This window comes from Manis javanica, chromosome 3 (genome assembly GCF_040802235.1).
Source record: "Manis javanica isolate MJ-LG chromosome 3, MJ_LKY, whole genome shotgun sequence".
NCBI classification, from domain to species: Eukaryota; Metazoa; Chordata; class Mammalia; order Pholidota; family Manidae; genus Manis; species Manis javanica.
In genome coordinates, this window is record NC_133158.1 from 55,697,713 (window position 1) to 55,724,390 (window position 26,678).

Below are 26,678 nucleotides of genomic sequence, written 5' to 3' on the forward strand. Positions count from 1 at the left end.
CGGTAGGAATAATCAATATAATCAAAATGGCCATCCTGCCTAAAGCAATCTACAGATTCAATGCAATCCCTATCAAAATACCAACAGCATTCTTCAATGAACTAGAACAAATAGTTCTAAAATTCATATGGAACCACAAAAGACCCCAAATAGCCAAAGCAATCCTGAGAAGGAAGAATAAAGCAGGAAGAACTCTGCTCCCTGACTTCAAGCTCTACTACAAAGCCACAGTAATCAAGACAATTTGGTTCTGGCATAAGAACAGATCCACAAACCAGTGGAACAGAATAGACAGTCCAGGTATTAACCCAAGCATATATGGTCAATTAATATATGATAATGGAGCCATGTATACACATTGGGGAAATGAGAGCCTCTTCAACAGCTGGTGTTGGCAAAACCGGACAGCTACATGTAAGAGAATGAAACTGGATTATTGTCTAACGCCATATACAAAAGTAAACTCAAAATGGATCAAAGACCTGAATGTAAGTCATGAAACCATAAAACTCTTAGAAAAAAATATAGGCAAAAATCTCTTGGACATAAACATGAGCAACTTCGTCATGAATATATCTCCCCAGGCAAGGGAAACAAAAGCAAAAATGAACAAGTGGGACTATATCAAGCTGAAAACCTTCTGTACAGCAAAGGACAACATCAGTAGAACAAAAAGACATCCTACAGTATGGGAGAATATATTCATAAATGACATATCTGATAAGGGGTTGACATCCAAATTATATAAAGAGCTCACGCACCTCAACAAACAAAAAGCAAATAATCCAATTAAAAAATGGGCTGAGGAGATTAAAAGAGGCTTCTCCAAAGAAGAAATTCAGATGGCCAACAGGTACATGAAAAGATGCTCCACATTTCTAATCATCAGAGAAACACAAATTAAAACCACAATGAGATATCACCTCACACCAGTTAGGATGGCCAACATCCAAAAGACAAACAACAAATGTTGGCAAGGATGTGGAGAAAGGGGAACCCTCCTACACGGCTGGTGGGAAATGTAAACTAGTTCAACCATTGTGGAAAGCAGTATGGAGGTTCCTCAAAATGCTCAAAATAGAAATACCATTTGACCCAGGAATTCCACTCCTAGGAATTTACCCTAAGAATGCAGCAGCCCAGTTTGAAAAAGACAGATGCATCCCTATGTTTATCGCAGCACTATTTACAGTAGCCAAGAAATGGAAACAACCTAAGTGTCCATCAGTAGATGAATGGATAAAGATGTGGTACATATACACCATGGAATATTATTCAGCCATAAGGAGAAAACAAATCCTACAATTTGCAACAACATGGATAGAGCTAGAGGGTATTATGCTCAGTGAAATAAGCCAGGCGGAGAAAGACAAGTACCAAATGATTTCACTCATCTGTGGAGCATAAGAACAAAGCAAAAACTGAAGGAGCAAAACAGCAGCAGACTCACAGAACCCAAGAATGGACTAACAGTTACCAAAGGGAAAGGGACTGGGGAGGATGAGTTGGGGAAGGGATAAGGGGGGAAAAAGAAAGGGAGCATTACGATTAGCATGTATAATGTTGTGGGGGGCATGGGGAGAGCTGGGCAATACAGAGCAGACAAGTAGTGACTCTACAGCATCTTACTACGCTGATGGACAGAGACTATAATGGGTGTGTCGGGGGGACTTGGTGAAGGAGGAGCCTAGTAAACATAATGTTCTTCATGTAACTGTAGATTAATGATAACAAAATAAATAGATAGATAGATAGATAGATAGATAGATAGATAAGAGTAATAGATGTTTGGTAGATAAACTGTATTTCTATTTTAATAAAAGCCCAGCACTCCTTTAAAAATAATTGACAGTGTTGATGAACAAAAAGCTTTCTATGAGTAAGCTCTCTATGATCACAAGATTTATATCCACTTTACTGCTAAGAGGAAGCAACTTTGAAATCAATTTCTTTCATAAACACTTCTGCTCCACATAGCCTACTCAGTGACTTGGGATCTAAGAAAAGCGATTTAACTAAGCAGAGTATTACAATATGCAGGGAAAAGAATTTATCAAAGATGATGACCATAATATGATGCATAAGCACTTTAATTTTTCCAAGGGTGTTATGGATTCTGATGACCTTCCTCTAACAGTATCTCAAGATACTCTTCAATGGCATAAGTAAAGGCGATCAAAAAGAAACACATCTGTAAACCAGTGGACATGATCAAGAAGATTGCTACTGAGATGTATAATGATTTCCTTTAGAAAGAATTTGTGTACCAGTAATAAACTTGATGAAAGACCAGAGACAGTTAAAAAAAAAAAAGATCAGAAAGCAATAAAGAAATCTAGAGTAGAGAAAGATAAACTGTAAATTATACTTCCACAATTGGGAATCTGTGTGTAGAAAGGTGAAACAAGTCACTACTTATGAGAGAGGCTTGTTTGGATTGCTTCCCTGCAGCCCCCACAATGTGTCAGGACTGTGGATCATGAGAAAAAGTCATTTTTAGTTGAAAAATGTTTCATATCCTTGGTACATTAAAGAAAGCCTTGAAGTTCCCAAAATGGGGAAGAAATGATGCTAGGAAGACCAAATAAAGGTATGTCTTATGGTTAAAGTAGACTGAATATGCTCTGATGGAGGGCTGGCTAATAGTCAATAAATGCACCAGCAAAGAATTATGCTTGTAAATATGTTTTAAAGCAGTTAAAAAGTGACTTAGATAATTACTTCTCAAGCAAGGGAAGACTATGTTAGAATAAATTAAAATAGTTCAGGAATACAGAAAAGGCACCTAATTACTTTTATTTCTTTCTATCTTGATCTAATCTTATATAATGATTTCAAATTCTAGTGGTTGACAGTGTTAACAGTTAAAATTAACTGTTTAATAAAAAGTCCTGAGTTTTGTCATTGTGTATTTCAAAACCCTTAGAGTAGAAAACTGCTACTTTCTTTCAAAAAACCTCTCCTACAGAAAGCCTACTGGTTTAGATCACAAAGCAATTAGTGAGGCCAAACATTTGCAGCAGTGAATCTTAATTGTACACAAGTACCTAGAAAAGAAGGTAAAAACTGCCGATTCAAAACTATAGAGACATTAAGCTTCATACTGTTCTATCTGACTTCTGCTGTCTGAATGTGTGGTGGTAGCACTGGTTCAAGTTTGAACTAAAATTTCTCATCCTGGCCATTCCTTTCTAACCTGTCTACTACCTCCATCAGCCACAATGACCACCTAATCTGCAAGTTCTACTTTTGGTAGATCAACAAGGACAATCTCAGTGAGGAGGATAGCTGGGGTCAGGTGAGGAAGGAGAAAATGAACATCTGAATTGTTCCTGGCTGGCTTACATCTGATTTGTTCCCAGCTAGTTCTCTAGACCTTGTGGTTCTCATAATCTTGACAAGTGTTACACATAGCAGGTACAAAAGCTGGTGCAAACATTCACACAAATGCATGTAGCAGCACCCATGCTTCCAATACAAACTACCTGAAAACATCAAGGCCATTAACACTGAGAGTCCATTCTTTGACATATGAGTCAGGTTAGATCCTTCACTACCATCTGTATAATAACAATTATAAAAGTGGGCCCTTCAGTATTCAGACAGGACGTAAATCAATGAAATGATGGTTCTATACACATGTTCCTGGATTCAGGACTTGACTTTACTCCAAAATATGAAACTGCTTTGAAGAACTTACATTCACAGGTAGGTACTCACTACAGCTTGGGAGATAGTTATTGCTCCTTCCCCAAACCCACCTACCCTTAAAGATCTCTTAAGGCAGTGGTTCTCAACCAGTGGAGATCTGTACCCTGTGCAGATATTTGGTGATGGCTGGAGACATTTTTGATTGTCACAATTGGGGAAGACAGTGGTAATATAACTGGCATCTAATGGGTAGAGACCAGGAATGATGCTCAAGTTTCTCTAACGTACAGGTCTATCACGATGAAGAATCACCTGGCCTAGGAGATGAGAAACCCTGTCCTAAAGTCTTGTCCCTAAAAGATTTCTGTTCTGAACTGACAAGAGAGTTAGTGATTAAAAAACTCTCCTGGGGCCACAAATGCAGCAACAGTGTCCAACAGAAGAGTACTTCAAGCTACCCCAGGAGGTCTGTTTCAAATCTGGCTCTTTCCAGGCTGAACAGCTTCCCCTGCTCCTTGCTTTCCACTGCTCCAAACCCATCGAACTGGCGTGTTTTGAATTTATCTTAGTTTTATACTCATGAAATTCTGACTGGCGGTCCCAAGACAGAGGGGAGAACCCTTTTATTTTCTTTTCCATTGGAAATGGAGTCAATCATAATTGTTACAATAAAAAATATATGTATCTATTTGGTCTTTGCCCAGTTCCTGGCACAGGGCTCATAAAATCTTCGGAATTTCCTGAGTGATAGGAATGTCTTTTGTTACTCATAATTAGTCCTTTCCATTATATCTGAGCATATGCTAATGAGGTGAGATTCTTGAGGAGGCACCCAGACAGCTTCAAGATGAGGCTGGTTTTGCCAGAAGAAAAACCACCACCTGATTAGAGGATTAGGCCCACCCCCAATCTCTGAGGAGAAGAAAGGGATTGGAGATTGAGCTAATCACCAATGGCCAATGACTTAATCACTCATGCCTACCTACTGAAACCTTGATAAAATACTTGCAGTGATGAGATTTGGGAGAGCTTCCTGGTTGGTGAACATAGGCAATGTAATGGGAGAGTGGAACACCGTGATTCCACATAGACAGAGGAAACTTTGGGGCCTTGTGCCTCTACATGTGGCTGTTTGTTTGTATCCCTTATAATAAACTGTTGTTAAGAAGAAAAACACAGGCCCAACACAGGGTCACTTGTAAACCAAGTCACCAAATTGGGGCTTAAGGCCCAAACTAATTGCAGTTTCTGCCTCTCCCAGAAGTGGTATTTTAAACCAAACAGTCTGGAATTTCCTAATCACGCCTGAGGTAACCTGCATAAGACCCTCTGCTCTACCTCCTAAGGGAAGGTAACCTAACCTGAAATAATACTTAATCTTTTCTTTTCCTAATAATTTTTTGCTCCACCCTCCTGTCTATAAAAACCTTCCATTTGGTACACCTTGGAGTACTTCTCTACTTGTTAGATGGGATGCTGCCTGAGTCATGAATGACTTACTAAAGCCAATTAGATCTTCAGATTTACTTGGTTGAATTTTGTTTTTTAACACTGTAATCGTAAGCTGTCCTGAGTTCTGTGAGTTGCTCTAGTAAATTATTAGACCTCAGTGGAACACTTCCTTTCAGTGTTCTTTTCTGCTTAAATTTTAAAGGGGTTTGTTTTTTAAGGGTTTTGTTTGTTTGAGAGGCTGTCCCATATAATAACCAAGATTCCAAAATGGACCATATTGAAGATCCCAAACTTAGGGCAAGTTTCTCAGCCTCTATTTCCACATGAAAAGAAACAGGTAATGAAAGTTCCCTTGAAACAAAGCATCACTTCTTACCTTGGATTTCAAAAGCATCTGCCTCATCAGCAGAGCCAGGGTCAGAGAATTGTGCTGAATCACGTGAACTGAACTGGGAGCTGCTGGAAGTGACCCTAAAGCCTGTTGTGTTAAACAAAAAAAAAAAAGCAGTAAACAGGACAGAAAGAGGCCTCTCCTTCTAGGGTCACAATGAAAGGGACCTGGTATGACTTCAACAGAGAAGTAAATAGAACCTTGGCTGGGAGTGACACCAGGGAAGTGGGAACTAGCTCTTGTTGATCCCCATTTTACTCATGAAATTTAGAAAGTGGCATGTAAATTGAAGGTACACTCCCTATCTGGTGAATCTGGAACCAGTGGCCTTAGTTCTCCTCATATCAGTAACCTATTTTTTGGAAGATGTTTTCTGAGGTAGGAAATGGATGAAATGTAGGACTGAGGTCTGGTAGGGAAAAAAATTGGAACAACAGAAAATCTTTCTCACAGCAGAGGAAACCTTGGCTTGGTTATAATATCTTAAATTAAGACAAAAAAGAGAGCCCACAAGGCACCAGTCTTATCCTGAAGCAGGATAAGTGTTCACAGCGAAGAGGCAGGAAGGTGTCCACAGCCTCACTCACTCCCATGCTCAGTCTCCTGGTACGCAGGGAACAGATTTTTGGTGCGGATCTGCTGGCGACGAAGGCGGATCTTCTGCTTCAGTTCCTGGATCTCTCTATCACTGTCTTCCTCCTCCTCTTCCTCTTCTTCTAGGTACTGGCTCATCATGTTGCACTTCAGTAGCTCAATGGCAGCAATCAAGGACTCTGAGATGCTGAAATGGGCATTCTCCTGGGGGAAGGAGACCACCAAAGAAGTTGTTTAGCAAGGGACTGGGGCACAGCGAATGCCTTACTGATTATAATGTTGCAAACTAGAGCTTCCAAGACACACACTGCTTTTATTCAAACACCCAGAGGAAATACAAGCTTCTACTATATGGAAAGCTGAGGCCCTGAAAACCTGTTCTACATTCTCTTTGCTCTCATACTTGGCCATGGCTGGTCTTTCTGTCCCATATTTATGACAGAGAAGAAAGTCCAGAATTTCATATCAGGGTCTTTCCTGAAGCCATACACCTACATACCAAGTATTAAAGTGAATGTGATGTTTCAAGATAAAGTGCTTTGTAAGCCACAAAATGCTACAGGGACATTATTTACTACATACCCGAGAGCCTTAGAACAAAATACAGAATGTGATTGTGGTAATGCTTTTTACCTAAGGCTCCAGGGTCAAAGAAACAACAATCATGTGGCTAAAATTCAATTGCTTCTCTGACCAAGGTAGCTTCCATGACAAAATCAATAATATTTTCGGACTCAATGAAGATCATATGCTCTCTGAAGAGCTCTCCAGAGATGGAGCTTATTCAGCTTATCTTAACTGTAAACTTTTCTTTATTGGAGTCTATGCTCATGTTTCCACTGTATACCCAAGACCTCTTTAGAACAAAGGACACCATAGCCCCTCAGGCCAGATCTCTCAACACATGGGCTCTTCAGTAACCCCTGAGATTCTTCACCTTTTCCAGGTCTGCACAGCTGCCAAAGTCTTGCTCAGATAGATAGCTGATGAGGGACTGTCCTTCTGATGGTCTTCGGAACATACCTTCCCCTGAGCACAGGTACTGACCACCCTCTGTAGGAAAGTGGAATATGGACGTAAAAAGCTCTGACTTCAAAAGTAAATCTGTAATAGCCAAACTTCTTCGAGAAGTCTGATGATTTTACCATTAAAGATGTTCGCAAGTCTTCCCAGGTAACAGGTTGGAAAGAAGGTATCTACCTTTTAAAGGGATTTCTCTGAATCTCAGAATCCCAGGGCGCTAAGCCTCTTGGTGAAAGGATGGTAGAATAAAAGGGAAGAGCCAGGAAATGATCCTTTTACCATGTAAATTTAAAGATGACATACTCACCCTCCTACCCCACAAAAAAGACAACAAAAACCAGTGATGACAGTCAGACAAGGAAACAAATGGCTTCCTCCTGTGGATGATTTCCATGTGGAGCTTATCTTCTGGTAATTAAGCCCAGACACTAAAAGGCCTCTTTTCCAGGTCCCTCTCACCCAGTCAGAAAGCCATTCCATCTGGATCAACAGGCATTTGTGGTGACAGTGCCCAAGCATAAGAGAGGGTGGGACCCTTAAGTCAGAGAAGAGCAAGAGAAACAGCAGGGCAGTGTGATTTCTAGCACAGGGGTTGAAAATTATGAAAGGGAAGGTGAGACTGGACCCTCCACAGAGCTGCCATGAGCCACACAGCTCAGAGCTTAGCAGGCACAAAGGGAGAACAGAGAGAATTCACAAGTGCGGTCCTGGCCTTCCTTGTGCTCACTTACCATACTCCATGTACAGAGAGCTGGGTGTGCTGACTTCACTGCTTGGGCCAGAAGAGGGCAAGGGGCCTCTCAGCTTCAACTTATCAGTGCAGGATTCTAGTGGCGGTGACAACCAGGGAGTAAAAACACACATCTGAGGTGAGCAACAGAAACATTCCCAACTTTGGAGTTTCAACATTTACTGCTCCCATTCCCAATGCCCTCCCAAACAGGTGAGAGGTGCCACATCAACAGGGAACAGTCCAAGGATGTAGGAACACACACAGAGGAAAGGCGAAGGGAAGTTGGTATATGTCAAGGGGAAAAAGAGAAAACATGACCCAGATGCAGCAACACAACAGTGAAAAGGAAACCAAAGCGGGTTCATGAAGTTAGTTCTCTTTTCTTCCATCTTCCTACCAAATGTTCCAGCAATATCAGCCCATTTCTACAGTCTAGTCAAACCAATTTAGAAAACAGCCCTCATGTGGTAAAACAAGAAACACACTGAAACTCTTCTGACATCTTGACACTCACTAAGGAAATACTAGAATATGGTCTCTCCTGAACCTGAAATGTAAATCTGTCATACCTACATATTTAACGCATTTCTGAACTGACCAAAGAACAAATAAAATTCAGCAACGTCTTTAAAAGAAACATCCAGACAATGCTAGAGAAGCCAAGGATGACGACCTGTAACTGAACAGCTCAGCCACAGGGCTGTAGGCCCAGCCTTACTGGAGAAGAAAGGAAAAGTTTCAAGAGAAGGCTGACAAAGTAGGAAATGCCTCAGTAGAAGTTTTCACGGAACCGTGAGAGTTGGGAGTGGAGAAACAGCAGCAGGCAGGGCTTGTAGGAAATGAAAAACTGATATTCTCCAAAGGGAAACACAAAATGCCCAGTGCCACAGGAGAAAGAGCAGGCAGAGCAGCCAGGTGGGTACCTGAGAAATGAGCATGGTACTCTGGGAGAAAGAATGACTGCATCCAACTCATTCACCTGTAGGTTGGTGTCAACTAATCAGCTGCTCCTCTCACCAAAAAATACTACTATGTGAGAAGAGATAACTTTGTGCTCTTCTTGGACCTCAAAAGATTTCTGGTGGTCCTGGCAGTGGGCTCTGCTCCTCAGTACTGAACTGAGACAAACCAGCAGTCACCATGATGCCTTGGTAAGAAACCATGACTTGGAAGGGCCCTTTAAGGCCCTCAGTCAGACCAACTACAGCACAAGCTCCTATTCCCTTACAGGGTAAGGGCTACCAGCCTTTGCTTACTGAGGTCACTGCCTCCTGATGCTGCCCATTTCCCTGGGCCACTCTAATTCTTAGAATTTCCTCACTCACTTTGAATCTGTCTTCCTACAGTCTCTCATCTCCTTAACAACAACCACACTTTTCCAAATGATGGTCCCATAGACTCATTCCTCTGTAACCTTACCTTTTCCAAGCTATCATACCCAATGGCTTCACCCAAACCCAAGAGGCCAAGGTTTTCCGTCCTCTCTCACCACTCTCTCTTGCAGACACATTCTAGTGTTAGTATCTCCATGAGTTATGGTACCCAGAATGGAACACAATATCAGTTTGAACGTGACAATGAAATCCAAAGAAACAGACTTATCACTAGAAAAAGCCTGTGTAATGGGCTAGAATTGGGGGTGGGGGAGAAACTTATAAGGGAAGGACAATTGATGAAAGAAAAAAGAAATAGGGCTCTAGAATAGGCAAAAACATGCATCTACATCCAATACCACAGAAAAGGGAGAAAACACATTCTGGTGTTAATTCAAGGGAAATAAAGTAATCCACGGTAAGTCCTCAGTTATAAGAAAAATTCTGCTACTGATTCATCATGGTGCCTTAGGCAAAGAGTGGGCCCCCGTCTCACCTTTGGGCAGAAGAGGATTGGTAAGTCCTGACTCTGCCTCCTAGAAGCTTTTGGGAGACTAACTGAGGCATTTGGAAGTCATGGGCAGAAAACACACATGTGAAATCCTGGTGCCATATTATGGACAGGTCCAAGCATCACAGTAGGATGAGACTAGCCAGACTTGATTTGACACCAGAATGGAAGAGGAGGCTATGAATCAAGCAAGATGGTCATTAGAGGGGCAAGGGAGGAGGGGGTAGGCAGAAAGGAGGACTGGCTCCCAAACCTGCAATGGGATCTTCAACTATAATGGTGATATTCCTGGGGCCTCCTGTACATAGACAGACAGGTGCAGAGGACAATCCACACAGAGGAAATGAGAATAGAGTGAGAAAGAGGGTCCTTTTTCCTAGCTGAGGTAAGGACTTCACTCTTGAGAGGGAACCCTAGTGGTTAAGTAGTGTACTACTGAACCCTAGTAGCTGACTTGTACAGAAAGCTACACATGACCTCCACTCCCTCAGACCCTTCTGCTTAAGTTTCTGCTGGCTCCCTTTTCCAATGCAGGTTACCATGGTTTCTGGAATCCATGTGGACCCAAGAATGGGGGCAGGGAAGTTTTACATGTTCAAAGACTAGTGGCTGGAGTACAGTGGACACCAGGCCTGCAGCAGGAGATGTGAAGTGATGTCCAACCCAAGCACTCTTCACATCTAAGAGAGCTTTTGGGAAGACAGGCTTTGACTTGGAGACATTTTTCCTAGAGTTCCAATAAACCAAACCATAGTCTTGAGTGGAAAACAGATAAAAGTTTGTCATTCAGAAATTTCAGATGAGGGTCTTAGTTCTCACCTTTCTACAAACTACAAAGGGAAATTAATGGCAGCTCCAGTTGTTAAAGGAAATCCTCCTTTTTTGTTTTTTTTTAAGTTTTTAAATTTTCAGTTTTGTATTTTATTTCTGGGACTTTCCCACCCAGAACTGGCTTTGAGCAAAAAGGTCCATGTTATACTTGCTGTTATGAAGATTCTCCTACAAATGAACCTAACCAAAGCCTGACAGATACTGACAACCCAGGACAGATGATGACAGGGAGATGGCAACAACAACGAGATCTGCCCTTCCCATGCCAGGGGTGCTCTCTGCTGGCACGTAGTGCTTGTGTGAGGGAGGTCCTGGTGGCCAAGGCCTCCTTACCTGACTGCTTCCAACCTGAATTTAGTGATGTAGCAGTCAGCCCCAACTACTTGTTTACTAGGTCACATGACCCCATACTCACTATATCCCTAGTTTTCATAAGGAAACCCTCATTCACTTTGCCTCTCTCATATTGGTATTACATCCTAACCAAACTTATCAGGAATCACAGGAAGGGTAGGAGACTAATGGGATTATTTGAAAAATTCATTAGTATTCTCCATTTGCCTGAGATAACACATTTAAAACTCAAACTGTGAGGAGTCATGCTATCCTCTGACGCTAAGGAACCAGTGAAAATATCCAGGAAAGCATTTACTATTTAGCAATGTATAAAGGAACAAACATAAATATGCTCAGAGAGATTTCCTGGGTAACTGTGTTACATTAAAATCTCTTTCATTATAAGCAAGGTACCCATCACGTCATCAGAAACATACCTTCTCTTTCTGCCACTTGACAACCCTTAAGAACAAACTTTCCCTTCCACCCTAATTCAGGGGACCACCTTACTAACTAGAGGCTGGTGATCATCATTACCTGGGGCTCCTCTCGAAGCAATGCTGGTATCTGAATGGGAGCGAGTATGACTCTTCTTTGTTCCATTAGGGACAGTGAGTGTCTGCCCCTCTGAGAAGCTGGACCTACGAAGGACACTGGACTGCTGGCACTGCCCAGCTCCCTCCTGTTCCTCTAGGGAAGAAGCAGCAGAATCTGGTTTCTGGGAGCTACCAGAGGAGAATAAGTTGGAGCTGCTGCTCTCAGCATTGCTGCTGGGACTCTGACAGCTGGCGGTCCGGCTTTGGGGGTCCAAGTTGCCAATGGCCAAGTACTCAGGTCCTTCACTGGCATTGCTTGGGGGATCATTTTGGCTGCTGCCCCAGGACACTTCTATGGGACTGGTCAGAGTGCTAGAGCTCATCTCATCTGGCATCGAGGACAAATCTCTGGCTAATGCAGAGATTGGAAGCAGGGGGGCTTCGATGGTTTGATTCTCTCCTTGTGAGATGTGTCCTGTGTTTTCTTGTGGTTTCCAGGGAGGGTCAGTGAGTGAAAATGAAGTAGATCTTTTTTCTAGGATATAAAAAGGAAGAGATGGGAAAGGTGAGCTGGCAGTTTTTGTACATAGGAAAGGCTTCTCCACAACTAAGGACCAAACTCCCTATCATTTCTCCCTATCATCAGGACACCTGGTGTCACCTCAGAAAAGGTAAGTCATTTTGAGGTAAATAAAAAATTACTTAGAAGCAGCTAAGCCAAGAGCATGGGCTCTTGGGAGTGGCTTCAATGCTTATTACTATGCACTCTTCACCTGGAAAAGGAGCAGTAACACCTACCTCACTGGACTGTTTTGAGGATCAAATTACATAACACTTACAAATTGATTATAACAGAGTCTGGAACCTAGTAGGCACTCAATAAATTTTGGCTATTATTACTGAAATGCCTTCTTGGCAATAAGGATTAGAAGCCCAGGGGAATCTAAAAATATCTCTTTCCTATTACTTTAATGATGCTATTGAATTATCTTAGGCTAGATGGCTATGTAACTTTTTAAGATGTCCATTATTAAGACATGAAATTTGACAAACTGCACCAACCCAAAGTCCTATCTATACCCAGCCGGTGAGCATGCACAAAAATTCTCTCCTTTCCAGGGCTGGGGATTCATGTCATGACTATCCCCTCCGGCCCCCATACCTGAGCTGTGGCTGGTTGCATACTGGTGGAGACTAGAGGACCCAAAGTAGGAATGCTCAGTGTAGTTGGTTGGAGGGGCATGTGTGGAACCAGGCAGAGCAGTCAAGCTCTGGCTCTTTGTCACCAGCAGTGGGCTCCCATGCTTTCCGGCAAACTACAAAAAAAAAAAGAAAACGTGTCAGAGACAAGGACAGAGACCCTCCCAGGAGGGGCATGCAGCACTACAGAATGCTAATAGAAGCTGGCCTGCAACGAGAACCTGTAAATACAACATACAACTCAACTGCTCTATTAGAATGTACAACTCTGAAACCTCGAAGTCCTGCCACACACCACAGCTTCTGCCACTGCAGTCCTAGGTAGTAAACCAGATGCTTTATCATGGAGGCAGTACAATATGTTTAAGACCATGCACCTGGAGTCAGAAATCAGATCAGTTTAAACCCAGGCCCTATCACATACATACCATTTGGTCCAAACTTTGGGCAAGTAACTTATCAACTCAGTCCTTCAGTGGCCTTCTTTATAAAATGAGATTAATGTAGATATTAATTAATTAAAATGAGATTAAGGTAGACACCTTATAGAGTTGTGAGGATTAAATGAGATGACATGTGTGTTGTGCACAGCATCATGCCTGGCACATAGTATTCAATGATGTGTAATGAAGAATCAAAATTTAAAAACCAAGAGAGATATGGGACCCCTCCCTAAAAGGAGTAGGGACTGTGATTCCATTCTGGCTGAGACACTGATATCAGTGATGGGGTGACTGAACTGGGGAGTTAACAATAAGCAACATCAAACAACAAAATTTTCTTTATATTTCAAGGACAAAAATGATCCTATTGTTAACACTGGCCCTAGTAGGTCTGACACTGTAGATCCTACTCCTTGTTCAAAATCATCCTTCTTCTTCCCAGCTCTTTGTTAAGCCTGTCCTTAAGGAGGTGCTTAGTCAGACTAAGAATTTTAAAAAAGGGTTTAAAAAATAGACAACTTCTGCCTCATAAAGACCTAAGCTTAGACTTTTTAATTCCATAGGTACTTAATGTTAGGCTGTAGGAAGGAAAAACAAGGACATGCAAACAGAACAGAGAGATACCATAAAAGGAGAACAGACCAGACCCCAAGGTCTGTGCCTTATATGGAAAGGGGACAGCTCTTCCTGAATTCCATCCTTCTGATGTGCCAACTAAGACCCGGATGTCAGCCTCCTCCCTCTTGGAAGGAAAAAAAGTTTCTAGTTGTCTATCATGCCACCTTTAGCCAATCATACCTCTCCACACCCCCTAAGATAGCTTGCCCACTCCTCCTCCTCCTAATCCCTTATAAGCCCCCACCTCCCTGACCGGCTGTGACTTCCCAGCCTGTGTTTCAGACCAAGGAACATCACCTGGGAATTGCGCTCAAATAAACTGCCTGCCCCTTTGTTGCCACTCGTCGCCTTTTATTTTGGCTAGAATTTATCTTACACTTAACAGTACCTTCCTTTCTTCTCCAAGTATTATTTATTTTTTTTGAAAGCCTTTCATTTCACAACTGCCTAAGTAAAGAAGTAGTTTGCCACAGAGAGTTGCATCATGATGAGGTCCAGAGCCCAACATAGACACAGATGATGCCCTGCCCCCTTTACCATAGAAGCATCAATCTGAGCCAGGAGGCGGGGGTTGTTCTGTTCCACTGCTTCCAGGCATTGCAGCATGGCTGTGACATGGGCGTTGCTTAGCAGGAAAGCAGTATCTGGGGAGAAAAAAGCTACCCTGGTGATGAAGCCTAATATGGAGACCTTTAGCTTCCCTGTACAGCCCTGGGAGAAGCTTAGGGAAGGAGAAAGGGAAAAGGTACAAATGACTTTAGGAGAATCATGCCACTGTGAAGAGAAGGGGAATCAGGGATGAATAAAGTAATAAATAAAGACTAAGTAATATGCAGCATAGTAGAGAGGGGATGACAACAGGCTTCAAAGCCAGAAAGTCCCAGATTTGAATTTTGGCTCTAGGTGACTTTGGCCAAGCCACCTAACCTCCTTGGGCTTTACTTCCCTGACTGGAAAACAGGGGTATTAATACACAACTCTGAGGGCTGTTGGGAAAAGCATGTGCAAAAAAGTACGTAACAGTGATTGGCACAAAGGAATGTCTCAGTAAATGGTAGTTATTCTTTTGGCTTGTGTGCATGGGAGTAGAGGAACACCTCGGCATACAGTGTGACTGTGTTACAAGTAGGAGGTAAGAGAAAACACTGGGTATATGTTCTTGATCAGAATTTCTATGGTGTCAAATCTAAGTATGAGGTTCTCGGGTAAGACACAGTCTAGACAGGAAGAACAGAGTGCATGAGAACGAGGAAGCAGATGCCACAATCTTCTACCTACCTGTGTAGAATTTCCTGATATACTGTCTGTCCCCAAGCAGAGGTCGGAGCTGGGCTGAGAGACAGTGGCTCTGCAGGCTGTGCTGCAGCCACAGCTCTGCCACAGCTCGCTCACTCACGCCATCACTGCCATTCTGGCCATTCTCGTGCAAGCTGATGAACTGCAGGGTAAAGAGGCAGGAATCAAAACACATCCTGGCAAATAATGACCTGAGAACTAAACTGAGACACATGAGGAGAGGCAATCATGGATATTTTTCCTCTGGCTCACATTTACAGGTTACTGAGAAAAGAGAAGGAAGGGAGGGATGCATGGGTCTGCTGCTGGATTGGGCCACTGGAGACAGGCTGAATAGCTAAGACCTGATAGGTAGCTCCAGGAGAGGACAGAGCTGCCACTTCTACGTTCTAAGTCCAAAGAGGGGTCTGTTCTGAGGTAATAGAGGAAGAATAAACTCAACCTCTTGACTTCTCTCACAGAGTCCTCTACTTCAGGTGGCCTCCAGAAAAGATTGTAATGAAAACCTGGAGGAAAGGATCTAGGAAAAATACTAACAAAGACTCTCCACCAAAGAGAAACCACCTCTAGCTTTAGTCACAGAATTCTATATTTGGAACCTCTTTCTACTTGGCTGCTTCTAAAAGCAAGGTCTCACAGACCAGCTACAGCACAAAAAATGCATGGATGGCAATTCCAGGCAATTCCTAAGAGGAAATGACTACAGCAATATTTTAGAAAAGGAAGTAGAGGGGAGTTTGGTGGGAAAAATCAAGTGAGGACAAAGCAAATCTACATAAGAAAACCACTGGGCTCTGGCCTAAAGCCAGTCTGACACCTTGTGGTTTGGTTCCTGGATCATTTAGAAACAAATTACTTCACCTGACATCCTCCAACAATGAATCTAGCAGTGGGTGGGATATACATGCCATGTGTCAGCATGTACTGAAGATGGGTGATGGCTATTTCAGGATTCATTACACTATTCTCTTTCCTTTTGTACATATAAAATTTTCCATAATAGTTAAACAAATAGATACATAAACTTGGCAATGATTGATCTGGAACTAGCTGTGTAACTTTGGCCAGTTCATCCAACCTTCTCGAGTTCTGTTTCCCCGAATGGCCGTCAGGGGCACTATGCTGAGCTGTGAGGACAGGGGACACTGCAGAGGGCTACCCTGGTAGCCAACACTGGCCTTCAGAAACCTCACATTTCTTTCTGACTGGTGTATCCTCTTCCAAAGTAGTCATCAGCAATACTTTTTCACCCCTTCCCCAGAGAAGAGAACATGGCCTGGAGCAAAGGGTTTGCAAGGTTTATTTTTTTAAAGCAAACAATCCTCCCCTCCAAATCAGTCCTACAGGGATAATTTCCTCTCCTCAGTTAATGGGAAACTGTATACACACCATCCTTTCCATACAGGAAACTCTTCAGACGGGACATCAAACAATGAAGCCTTGTGGTTACCTTCACTTCTTACCTTTTCCACATGAAGGGCTGAGTGGGGACTGAGCCAGCGGATGTCTTTCACAAATTGCCAGTAATCAGTCTGATGGCAACACACCTGTTGCGGGAGCAAAAAGGTGAACAAATCACTACCATTTTGGACCAAATCTGGTTCTAGTGATCACATTCAAGACAGAAAAACATAAAACCTTCTCTTCCCTTGAAAAAGGTTCTCAGCAGCAATCAAAGGAATACATATATATGCTCTCCCTTTTCAAGGATAACTGTTAAAAATTATTTTAATCATTCTTTTGAGCAAGTAATACATGTGGATGACAGAGAAGGTTATATAGTGAAAACAAACTGTTTTCTCCTGTCTCTCTGCCATTCAGTTTCTTAGAAGGCAATTCTTAAAGCAGGTGAAGAGTTATTTGTTAAAGTTGAGATGGATGTCTTCAGTTCTTACTGTAAAAGCAAGTAAGCAAAGACCTGCTTTTCCCATGCTTCCAAGGTCAGGAAAGGGCTGTAATTAGTGTCAAAGAAATGATCAATTCAAGAAAATCATCTCACACTGGAAGAGGCCTGAGTGTGATAGCAAAATGTTTATATTATGAAACCTAATTCTTATTTTTTAAGAATCCTTTCTAAAGAAAACAAATCTTACCATTTGCAACAATATGGATGCAGCTAGAGGGTATTATGCTCAGTGAAATAAGCCAAGTGGAGAAAGACAAGTACCAAATGATTCCACTCATTCGTGGAGTATAACATCAAAGCAAAACTGAAGGAACAAAACAGCAGCAGACTCACAGACTCTGAGAAGGGACTAGCGGTTACCAAAGGGAAGGGGTTGCGAAGGGAGGGAGAAGGGGATTAAGGGGCAGTATAATTAACACATACAATATACGCAGGTCATGGGGAAAGTAGTATAGCACAGAGAAGACAAGTAATGACTCTATAGCATCTTACTATGCCGATGGACAGTGACTGCAATGGGTATGTGGGAGGACTTGATAATATGGGTGAATGCTGTAACCACAATGTTGCTTGTGTGAAACCTTCATAAGATTGTATATCAATGATACCTTAATAAAAAAAAGAATCCTCTCTGAAATTACTGGGCATTGGTTAAAAGTGAAATCTAAAAAATTTAGGAATATAGAACTAGCACAAGTATTTAGAGACAGATCAATCAATGAGACAAAATGAGCAGCCCAGAAAGAGTCCTTCAGGTGTATCAGAATTTAATATATGACCCAGGAAGCATCTTAAAAATTAACTGACCTTGGAGAGGGGCTTAAAGATGGTGGCATGAGAAACCAGACAGAAACCTCCTCCCAAAACCACAAATACTATAAAAATACAGCATATACAACTAATCCTGAAAGAGAGACAGGAAAGAAGACTGCAACAGACTGCCTACATCTGGGGAAAGAGAAACCTCACCAAAGAGGGTAAAGTAGCAAAGTGCAATCCAGTGGGACCCAAGCCCTTCCCCCACTCCAGTTCACAGATGGGAGGAAGAGAAACAGAGCAGGGTGGAGTGGAGGCCTAGGACTGCTGAACACCCAGCCCTGGCGTTCCGCTCTGGGTGCATGAACCTACATTACATGGTGCTCTTGAGATTAGTGGGGTTGGAAAGTTAAGACAGGTAGAATACTCAGAGACTGAGATTTCAGCCACTTGTGGAGAATAGGTACACACAATGGACCACTCTGGGACAAAAGAAAGGCAGGCACTCTGAGAGACTTCACAACAGCGAGAGGGCTGCTAAAGGGGCAAGGATTGCACAGAGCTTGTTGCTCAGGAGAAAGGACAGTTGGGCAAAATCATCTGGGCACACTCAGCCCAGCAGGTTGGGAACCTTTGGGAGCTTCAGGCACTCCATCCCTCTGGCTGGCAATGCAGCCCCCAGGTACCCCCATCATGATATACAGCCTGCGCACCTTCCTCCTGGCTGGCACCAGTTGGCAAAACTGCTGCCAGTGCCATTGCACCAGGACAACCTGAGGGCGGCCCCACCTATGGCAGCTACAGAGGCATAGCATAGGAGCTCCTCCCTGTGCACTTGATACACTGGACCTGGAGTGGAGGCAGGCACTGCAGCCGGGAAGCAAAAAAGAGCTCTTTCCTCCTGGCTGGCATCAGCACCACTCACCTGCAACCCCTGCCATCACTCCAGGGGCTGAGTAGCTCCAGAGAGTAGAGCTTCTGGGCACTAGAGGGCACCGCTTACACAAAGTTATTATTCCATATTATTCATTACAAATACAAAACATCAGAAGAAACTGGTACAACCCAAAATCCCACCAGTAAGAAGGGCAAGTAAAACTGAAATCACCAATATTCCTGACTGATTTCAAAATAAAAATCATAAACTTGCTCATGGAGCTGCAGAAAAATATTTAAGACCTCAGGGAGAACTTCAAAAAAGAGATGGAAATTTTGAAAAATACAGTATCCAAAATAACACATACAATGGAGGGATTTAAATAAACTTTGAAAAATACAGTATCTGAAATGAAACATACAGTGGAAGGATTCAAAAGCAGATTAGATGAGGTAGAGGAGATGGTAAATTAAATAGAAGCTAGACAACAGGAATACAAAGATGCTGCATCACAGAGAGAAGAAAAGGATCTCTAGAAATGAAAGAATATTAAGAGAACTGTGTGACCAACCCAAACAGAACAGTATTTGCATTACAGGGGTACCATAAGAAGAGCAGAGAGAAATGGATAGAAAGTGTCGAGGAAATAATTGCTGAAAACTTCCCAAATCTGAGGAAGGAAGTAGTCTCTCAGGCCACGGAAGTGCACACATCTCCTAACACAAGGGACCCAAGGAAGATAACACCAAGACACATAATAATTAAAATGGCAAAGCTCAAGGACAAGGACAGAGTATTAAAAGCAGCCAGAGGGAAATAAAAGATCACACAAAAAGGAAAACCCATCAGGCTATCATCAGACTTCTCAGCAGAAACCCTAGAGGCCAGAAGGGAGTGGCATGATATATTTAAAGCAATGAAACAAAAGGGCCTCAAACCAAGAATACTCTACCCAGCAAGATTATCATTTCAATTTGAAGCTGAGATTAAACAATTTCCAGATAAGCAAAAGTTGAGGGAATTTACCTCCCATAAACTACAGTGTATTTTGGAGGGATTGCTATATATGGAAATGCTCCTAAGGCTAAATAGCTGTCACCAGAAAAAATAAAACCACAATAAAGGAAGTAGACCAATTAATTACTAAACAAATGCAAAATTAAATTAACTGCCCACAAAGACAGTCAAGGGATACAAAAAAGGCACAGAATATGACACCTAATATATAGAGTGAAGGAAGAAGAAAAAGAAGGGAGGAAAAAAAACCTTTAGATTGTGTTTGAAGCAGCATACTAAATGAGTAAAGTCAGACTGTTACTACAGCTGCACTTGAACCTTTGGTAACCACAAAATGAAAGCCTGCAATGACAATAAGTACATACCTATCGATAATCACCCTGAATGTAAATGGACTGAATCAAAAGACAGTGAGTTACAGAATGAATAAAAAACAAGACCCATCTATATGCTGCCTACAAGAGACTCACTCCAAACCCAAAGATACACAGATTAAAAGTGAAGAGATGGAAAAAGATACTTAACGCAAACAGTAGGGAGAAAAAAGCAGGAGTTGCAGTACTTGTATCAGACAAAATAGACTTCAAAACAAAGAAAGTAACAAGAGACAAAGAAGGACATTACATGGTGATAAAAGGGTCAGTTCAACAAGAGGATATAACCACTATAAAGATCTATACATCCAACATAGGTGCACCTACATATGTACAACAAATACTAACAGAATTAAAAGGGGAAATAGAATGCAATGTATTCATTTTAGGAGACTTCAACACACCACTCACTCCAAAGGACAGATCCAACAGACAGAAAATAAGGAGACAGAGGCACTGAACAACACATTAGAACAGATGGATCTAACAACAGACATTGACAGAACACTCCACTCAAAAACAAGATACACATTCTTCTCAAGTGCACATGGAACATTTTCAAGGATAGATCATATCCTAGGCTACAAAATAAGCCTCAGTAAATTCAGAAGGTTTGAAATTGTACCAATCAGCTTCTCAGATCACAAAGGTATGAAACTAGAAATAAATTTTGCAAAGAAAACAAAAAAGCTCACAAACACATGGAGGCTTCACAACATGCTCCTAAATAATCAATGGACCAATGACCAAAAAAAAAAAACAAAAAACCAGAGATCAAGCACTATATGGAGACAAATGAAAACAATAACTCAATACCGCAAAATCTGTGGGACGCAACAAAGTCCACGCTAAGAGGGAAATATATTGCAATACAGGCTTACCTTAGGAAAGAAGAACAATCCCAAATGTATAATCTAAACTCAAATTAATGAATCTAGAAAAAGAAGAACAAATGAGGCTCAAAGTCAGTAAAAGGAGGGACATAATGAAGATCAGAGAATAAATAAAATTGAGAAGAATAAAACAATAGAAAAAATTAATGAAACCAAGAGCTAGTTCTTTGAGAAAAATAAAGAAAATAGACAAACCCATAAGTAGAATTATCAAGAAAAAAGAGAGTCTACACACATAAACAGAATCAGAAATGAGAAAGGAAAAATCATGATGGACACCACAGAAATACAAAGAATTATGAGAGAATACTATGAAAAATTATATGGTAACAAACTGGATAACCTAGCAGAAAAGGACAACTTTCTAGAAAAATACAACATTCCAAGACTGACCAAGGAAGAAACAGAAAATCTGAATAGACCAAGTGCCAGCGAAGAAACTGAATTGATAATAAAAAAACCACCTAAGAACAAAACTCCTGGAATGGATGGCTTCACTGCTGAATTTTATCAAACATAAGACCTAATACCCATCCTCCTTAAAATTTTCCAAAAAGTAGGAGAGGAGAGAATACTTCCAAACTCATTCTATGAGGCCAGCAACACTAATCAAAACGAGGCAAAGACATCACAAAAAAAGAAAATTATAGACCAATATCCATGATGAACATAGATGTAAAAATATTCAACAAAATATTCACAAACCGAATTCAAAAATACATCAAAAAGATCATCCACCATGATCAAGTAGGATTTATTCCAGGGATGCAAGGATAGTACAATATTTGAAAATCCGTCAAAATCATTCATGACATCAACAAAAAGAAGGACAAAAATCACGTGATCAACTCCATAGGTGCTGAAAAAGCATCAACAAATTTCAACATCCATTCATGATAAAAACTCTCAACAAAATGGGTATAGAGGGCACGTACCTCAACATAATAAAGGCCATATATGACAAACCCACAGCCAACATCATACTTAATAGCAAAAAGCTGAAAGCTTTTCCTTTAAGACTGGGAACAAGACAAGGATGCCCACTTCCCCCAGTTTTATACAACATAGTTCTGGAGGTCCTAGCCATGGCAATCAGAAAACACAAAGAAATAAAAGGCATCCAGATTGGTAAGGAAGAAGTCAAACTGTCACTGTTTGCAGATGACATGATATTGTATATAAAAAACCCTGAAGAAACCTCCCCAAAACTACTAGAACTAATAACTGAATCCAGCAAAGTTGTGGGATACACAGAAATCTGTTGCATTCCTATATACTAATGATGAACTAGCAGAAAGAGAATTCAGGAAAACAATTCCATTCACAATTGCTTCAAAAAGAATAAAATACTTACGAATAAACCCAGCCAAGGAGGTGAAAGACCTATACTCTGTAAACTACAAGACACTCATGAGAGAAATTAAAGATACCAATAAATGGAAACACATCCCGTGCTAATGTATAGCAAGAATTAATATTGTCAAAATGGCCATCCTGCCTAAAGCAACCTACAGATTCAATGCAATCCATACCAAAATAACAAGAGCATTCTTCAATAAATAGTTCTAAAATTCACATGGAATGACAAATGACCCTGAATAGCCAAAGCAATCTTGAGAACAAAGAATAAAGCTAGGGGGATTACACTCCCCAACTTCAAGTTCTATTACAAAGCCACAGTAATCAAGACAATTTGGTACTGGCACAAGAACAGACCCATAGACCAATGGAACAGACTAGAGAGCCAAGATATAAACCCACATATCTATGGTCAATTAATATATGATAAAGGAGCCGTGGATATACAATGGGGAAATGACAGCCTCTTCAACAACTGGTGTTGGCAAAACTGGACAGCTACATGTAAGAGAATGAAACTTGATTATTATTTTACTCCACACACAAAAGTAAACTCGAAATGGATTGAAGACCTGAATGTAAGTCATGAAACCATAAAACTCTTAAAAGAAAACACAAGCAAAAATCTCTTGAATATAAACATGAGCAACTTTTCTCTCAACACATCTCCTTGGGCAAGAGGAAAATGTAAAAATGAAGAAATGGGACTACATCAAATTAAAAAGCTTCTGTACAGCAAAGGACACCATCAGTAGAACAAAAAGGCATCCTACAGTATGCAAGAATAATGTACATTACAGCTACATCTAAGAGAATGAAACTGGATTATTTGCAAATGACATATCCAACAAGGGGTTAACAGCCAAAATATATAAAGAACTCACACACCTCAACACCCAAAAATCAAATAACCACTGAATAGACACCTCTCCAAAGAAGAAATTCAGATGGCCAACAGGCACATGAAAAGATGTTCCACATTGCTAATTATCAGGGAAATGCAAATTAAAAGCACAATGAGGTATCACTTCCTACCAGTTAGGATGGCCAACATCCAAAAGACAAGGAATAACAAATGCTGGCAAGGATGCCGTGAAAGGGGAACCCTCCTACAGTGTTGGTGGGAATGTAAATTAGTTCAATCATAGTAGAAAGCAATATGCAGGTTCCTCAGAAAACTAAAAATAGAATACCATTTGACTCAGTCGTTCAACTCCTAGAAATTTACCCAAAGAAAACAAGATTCCAGATTCAAAAAGACACATGCACCCCTCTGCAAAAGCCAAGATACGGAAGCAACTTAAGTGTCCATCAGTAGATGAATGGATAAAGAAGATGTGGTACATATACACAATGGAATATTATTCAGCCAGAAGAAGAAAACAAATCCTACCATTTGTAACAACATGAATGGAGCTGGAGGATATTATGCTCAATGAAATAAACCAGGTGGAGAAAGACAAGTTACCAAATGATTTTACTCATTTGTGGAATATAAGAACAAAGCAAAACTGAAGGAACAAAACAGCAGCAGACTCACAAACTCCAAGAAGGGACTAGTAGTTACCAATGGGGAGGGGTGGAAGAGGGGTTGGGGAGGGTGGGTGGGTGGGGAGGGAGGGAGAAGAGGTTTGAGGGGTATTATGATTGGCACACATGGTATGTGGGAGGTCAGGGGGAAGATTGTGTAGCACAGAGAAAACAAGTAGTGACTCTGTGGCATCTTATTACACTGATGAACAGTGACTTCAATGGGGTCTAGGGGGACTTGACAATATTGGTGAATGTAGTAACCACAATGTTGCTCATGTGAAACCTTTAGAAGAGTGTATATCAATGATACCTTAGTAAAAAAAATCAACTGACCTCTCATCTAGACTGGAAAGGTGGAAGGATTAGTAGTGTCAGATTACACAGGCTCTTTTGCCAGTTAAGAGTCAAGAAGACCTTGAGTATTTTGGCAGCAGTGTGGCAGTATTTGCAGTCTCTGCTCTGTGGTTCACAGGATAATGAGTGGCCAGAGGGGGCAGCATTGGGATATCAACTCCAGCATGTCTCCTGGTTCTGTCTGTCTAAGTGTACAGCATCTAATCTTTGTTTCCTTCCTTCAGGAGAAATTAGGTTAACTCATCAATGATATAGGGGACATCACTATAGATCACAGGGACATTATAGAGGAATACTATAAACAACTCTAAGCTCACTAATTTTGATAACCTAGTGAATGGACCAATTCTTTGAAAGACACAATCTCCAAAACTCAGTAAGAAATAATCTAAGTAAGCCTATATCTATTAAAGCAATTGAATCAACAAGTAATAATATTTGAAAACAGAAAACACAAGACCTAGATGGTTTCACTGGTGAGTTCTACTCAACATTTAAGGAAGAAATTATACCAATTCCTTACAATCCCTTTCAGAAAACAGAAGCAGAGGGAATACTTCCCAAATCATTCCATAAGGCCGCTCTACCCTAATACCAAAACCGGAAAAGATATTACGAGAAAATCTTTGGACCAATATCTCTCATCAATATGGATACAAAAATCCTTAATAAAATATTAGCAAATCAAATCCAACAATATATGAAAAGAATTATACACCATGATCAAGCTGGATTTCCTCCAGGTATACAAGGCTGACTTGGCATTCCAAAACCAATTACTGTAATTTATCACATCAATAGGCTAAATGAGGAAAAAATCACATGATTATATCAATAGATGCAGAAAAAGCATCTGATGAAATCTAACACTCATTCATGATAAAAACTCTTAATTAACTAGGAATAGAGGGGAACTACCTCAAATTGATAAAGAACATCTAAAAAACCTACAGTTATCATCATACTTAATGGTGAGAAGCTCAAAACTTTCCCATTAAGATCAGGAACAAGGCAAGGGTGTCCCCTCTCACCACCATTTTCAAACATTTTATTGGAAGTTTTAGCTAATGCAGTAAGACAAAAAAGGAAATAAAAGGCATAAGATCAGGAAAGAAGAAATAAAACTGTCTTTGTTAACAGATGACATGATCATCTGAGTAGAAAACTGCATTATAGCAAGGTTGTAGGATACAAGGTTAATACACAAGTCAACCACTTCCCTATAAGTGAGCAATGAATTACACTGGAATTAGAAATTAAAAGCACATTACCATTTATTTTAGCACCCCCAAAATTAAATTCTTAGATATAAATCTAACAAAATATGTAAAAGATGTATATGAGGAAAACTAAAAAACAGATGAAAGATATCAAAGAATTAAATGCAGAGATAATCCATGTTCATGGATACCAAGACTCAATATTGTAAAGATGTCAGTTTTTCCCAACTTGATCTACAGATTTAATGCAATCCCAATCAATTCCCAGCAAGTTATTTTGTGGATATCAACAAACTTACTCTAAACTTCATATGGAGAAGCAAAAGATGAAGAAATAGCCAACACAAGACTGAAAGAAAAGAATAAAGATTTTCTTCAAAAAGGACTGTCACAATCCAACTTCAAGATACTATAAAGCAATAGTAAGCAAGACAGTGTGGTATAGGTAAAAAAAAAAAAAAAAGCCAAACACATCAGTGAAACAGAATAGAAGGCCCACATAAATATGGTCAAATAGGGGCGGAGCCAGGATGGCAGCGTGAGTAGAGCAGTGGAACGCTCCTCCCAAAACCACATAGAATTATGAAAATATAATAAAGACAACTCTTCCTAAAATAGAGACCAGAGGACACAGGACAACATCCAGACCACATCCACACCTGTGAGAACCCAGCACCTCGTGAAGAGGGGCTCCACCATTTTGGAGGAGAAGCCGCAGCCAGGTCACGCACACAGCAACAGCGGAGATAAACTCCATAGCAACCCAGCAGGTAGCAGAAGCCCTGTCTGCGCACAGCTGACAAGCATAAGCCACTAGAGGTCGCTATTCTCCCAGGAGAGGAAGGCCACAAACCAACAAGAAGGAAAGCTCTTCCAGCTGTCACTCGTACCAGCTCTGCAAACTATCTCTATCACCATGAAAAGGCAAAACTACAGGCAGACAAAGATCACAGAGACAACACCTAAGAAGGAGACAGACCTAACCAGTCTTCCTGAAAGAATTCACAATAAAAATCATGAATATGCTGACAGACATGCAGAGAAAAATGCAAGAGCAATGGGATGAAGTCCGGAGGGAGATCACAGATGTCAGGAAGGAGATCACAGAAGTGGAACAAACCCTGGAAGGATTTATAAGCAGAATGGATAAGATGCAAGAGGCCATTGAAGGAATAGAAACCAGAGAACAGGAACGTATAGAAGCTGACATAGAGAGAGATAAAAAGATCTAGAGTCAGCAGGAGGGACATAATAAAGATCAGAGAAGAAATAAACAAAATTGAGAAGAATAAAACAATAGCAAAAAACAACAAAACCAAGAGCTGGTTCTTTGAGAAAATAAATAAAATAGATAAGCCTCTAGCCAAACTAATTAAGAGAAAAAGAGAATCAACACAAATC

General features: G+C 40.9%; 1 protein-coding gene across 4 annotated transcripts in view; it reads right to left on the bottom strand.

Annotated features, from left to right (window-relative positions):
- The window catches only part of RUBCN (rubicon autophagy regulator), a 75,612-nt gene that overhangs the window by 14,977 nt on the left and 33,957 nt on the right, over nt 1–26,678 (bottom strand). For 2 of the 4 annotated variants that reach the window (XM_073231474.1, XM_037013105.2), the window contains 10 exons: nt 16,452–16,535; nt 14,971–15,130; nt 14,230–14,336; nt 12,594–12,747; nt 11,433–11,966; nt 9,982–10,026; nt 7,843–7,938; nt 7,026–7,141; nt 6,082–6,292; nt 5,480–5,581 (listed from right to left, as the gene is read on the bottom strand). In XM_073231474.1, the coding sequence (XP_073087575.1) occupies nt 5,480–5,581; nt 6,082–6,292; nt 7,026–7,141; nt 7,843–7,938; nt 9,982–10,026; nt 11,433–11,966; nt 12,594–12,747; nt 14,230–14,298 (1,327 nt within the window). In that variant the 5' untranslated portion in view covers nt 14,299–14,336; nt 14,971–15,130; nt 16,452–16,535. Of the gene's footprint in view, nt 1–3,485; nt 3,561–5,479; nt 5,582–6,081; nt 6,293–7,025; nt 7,142–7,842; nt 7,939–9,981; nt 10,027–11,432; nt 11,967–12,593; nt 12,748–14,229; nt 14,337–14,970; nt 15,131–16,451; nt 16,536–26,678 lie in introns of all 4 variants that reach the window. The other 2 variants (XM_073231475.1, XM_037013106.2) reach the window with 2 other exon arrangements.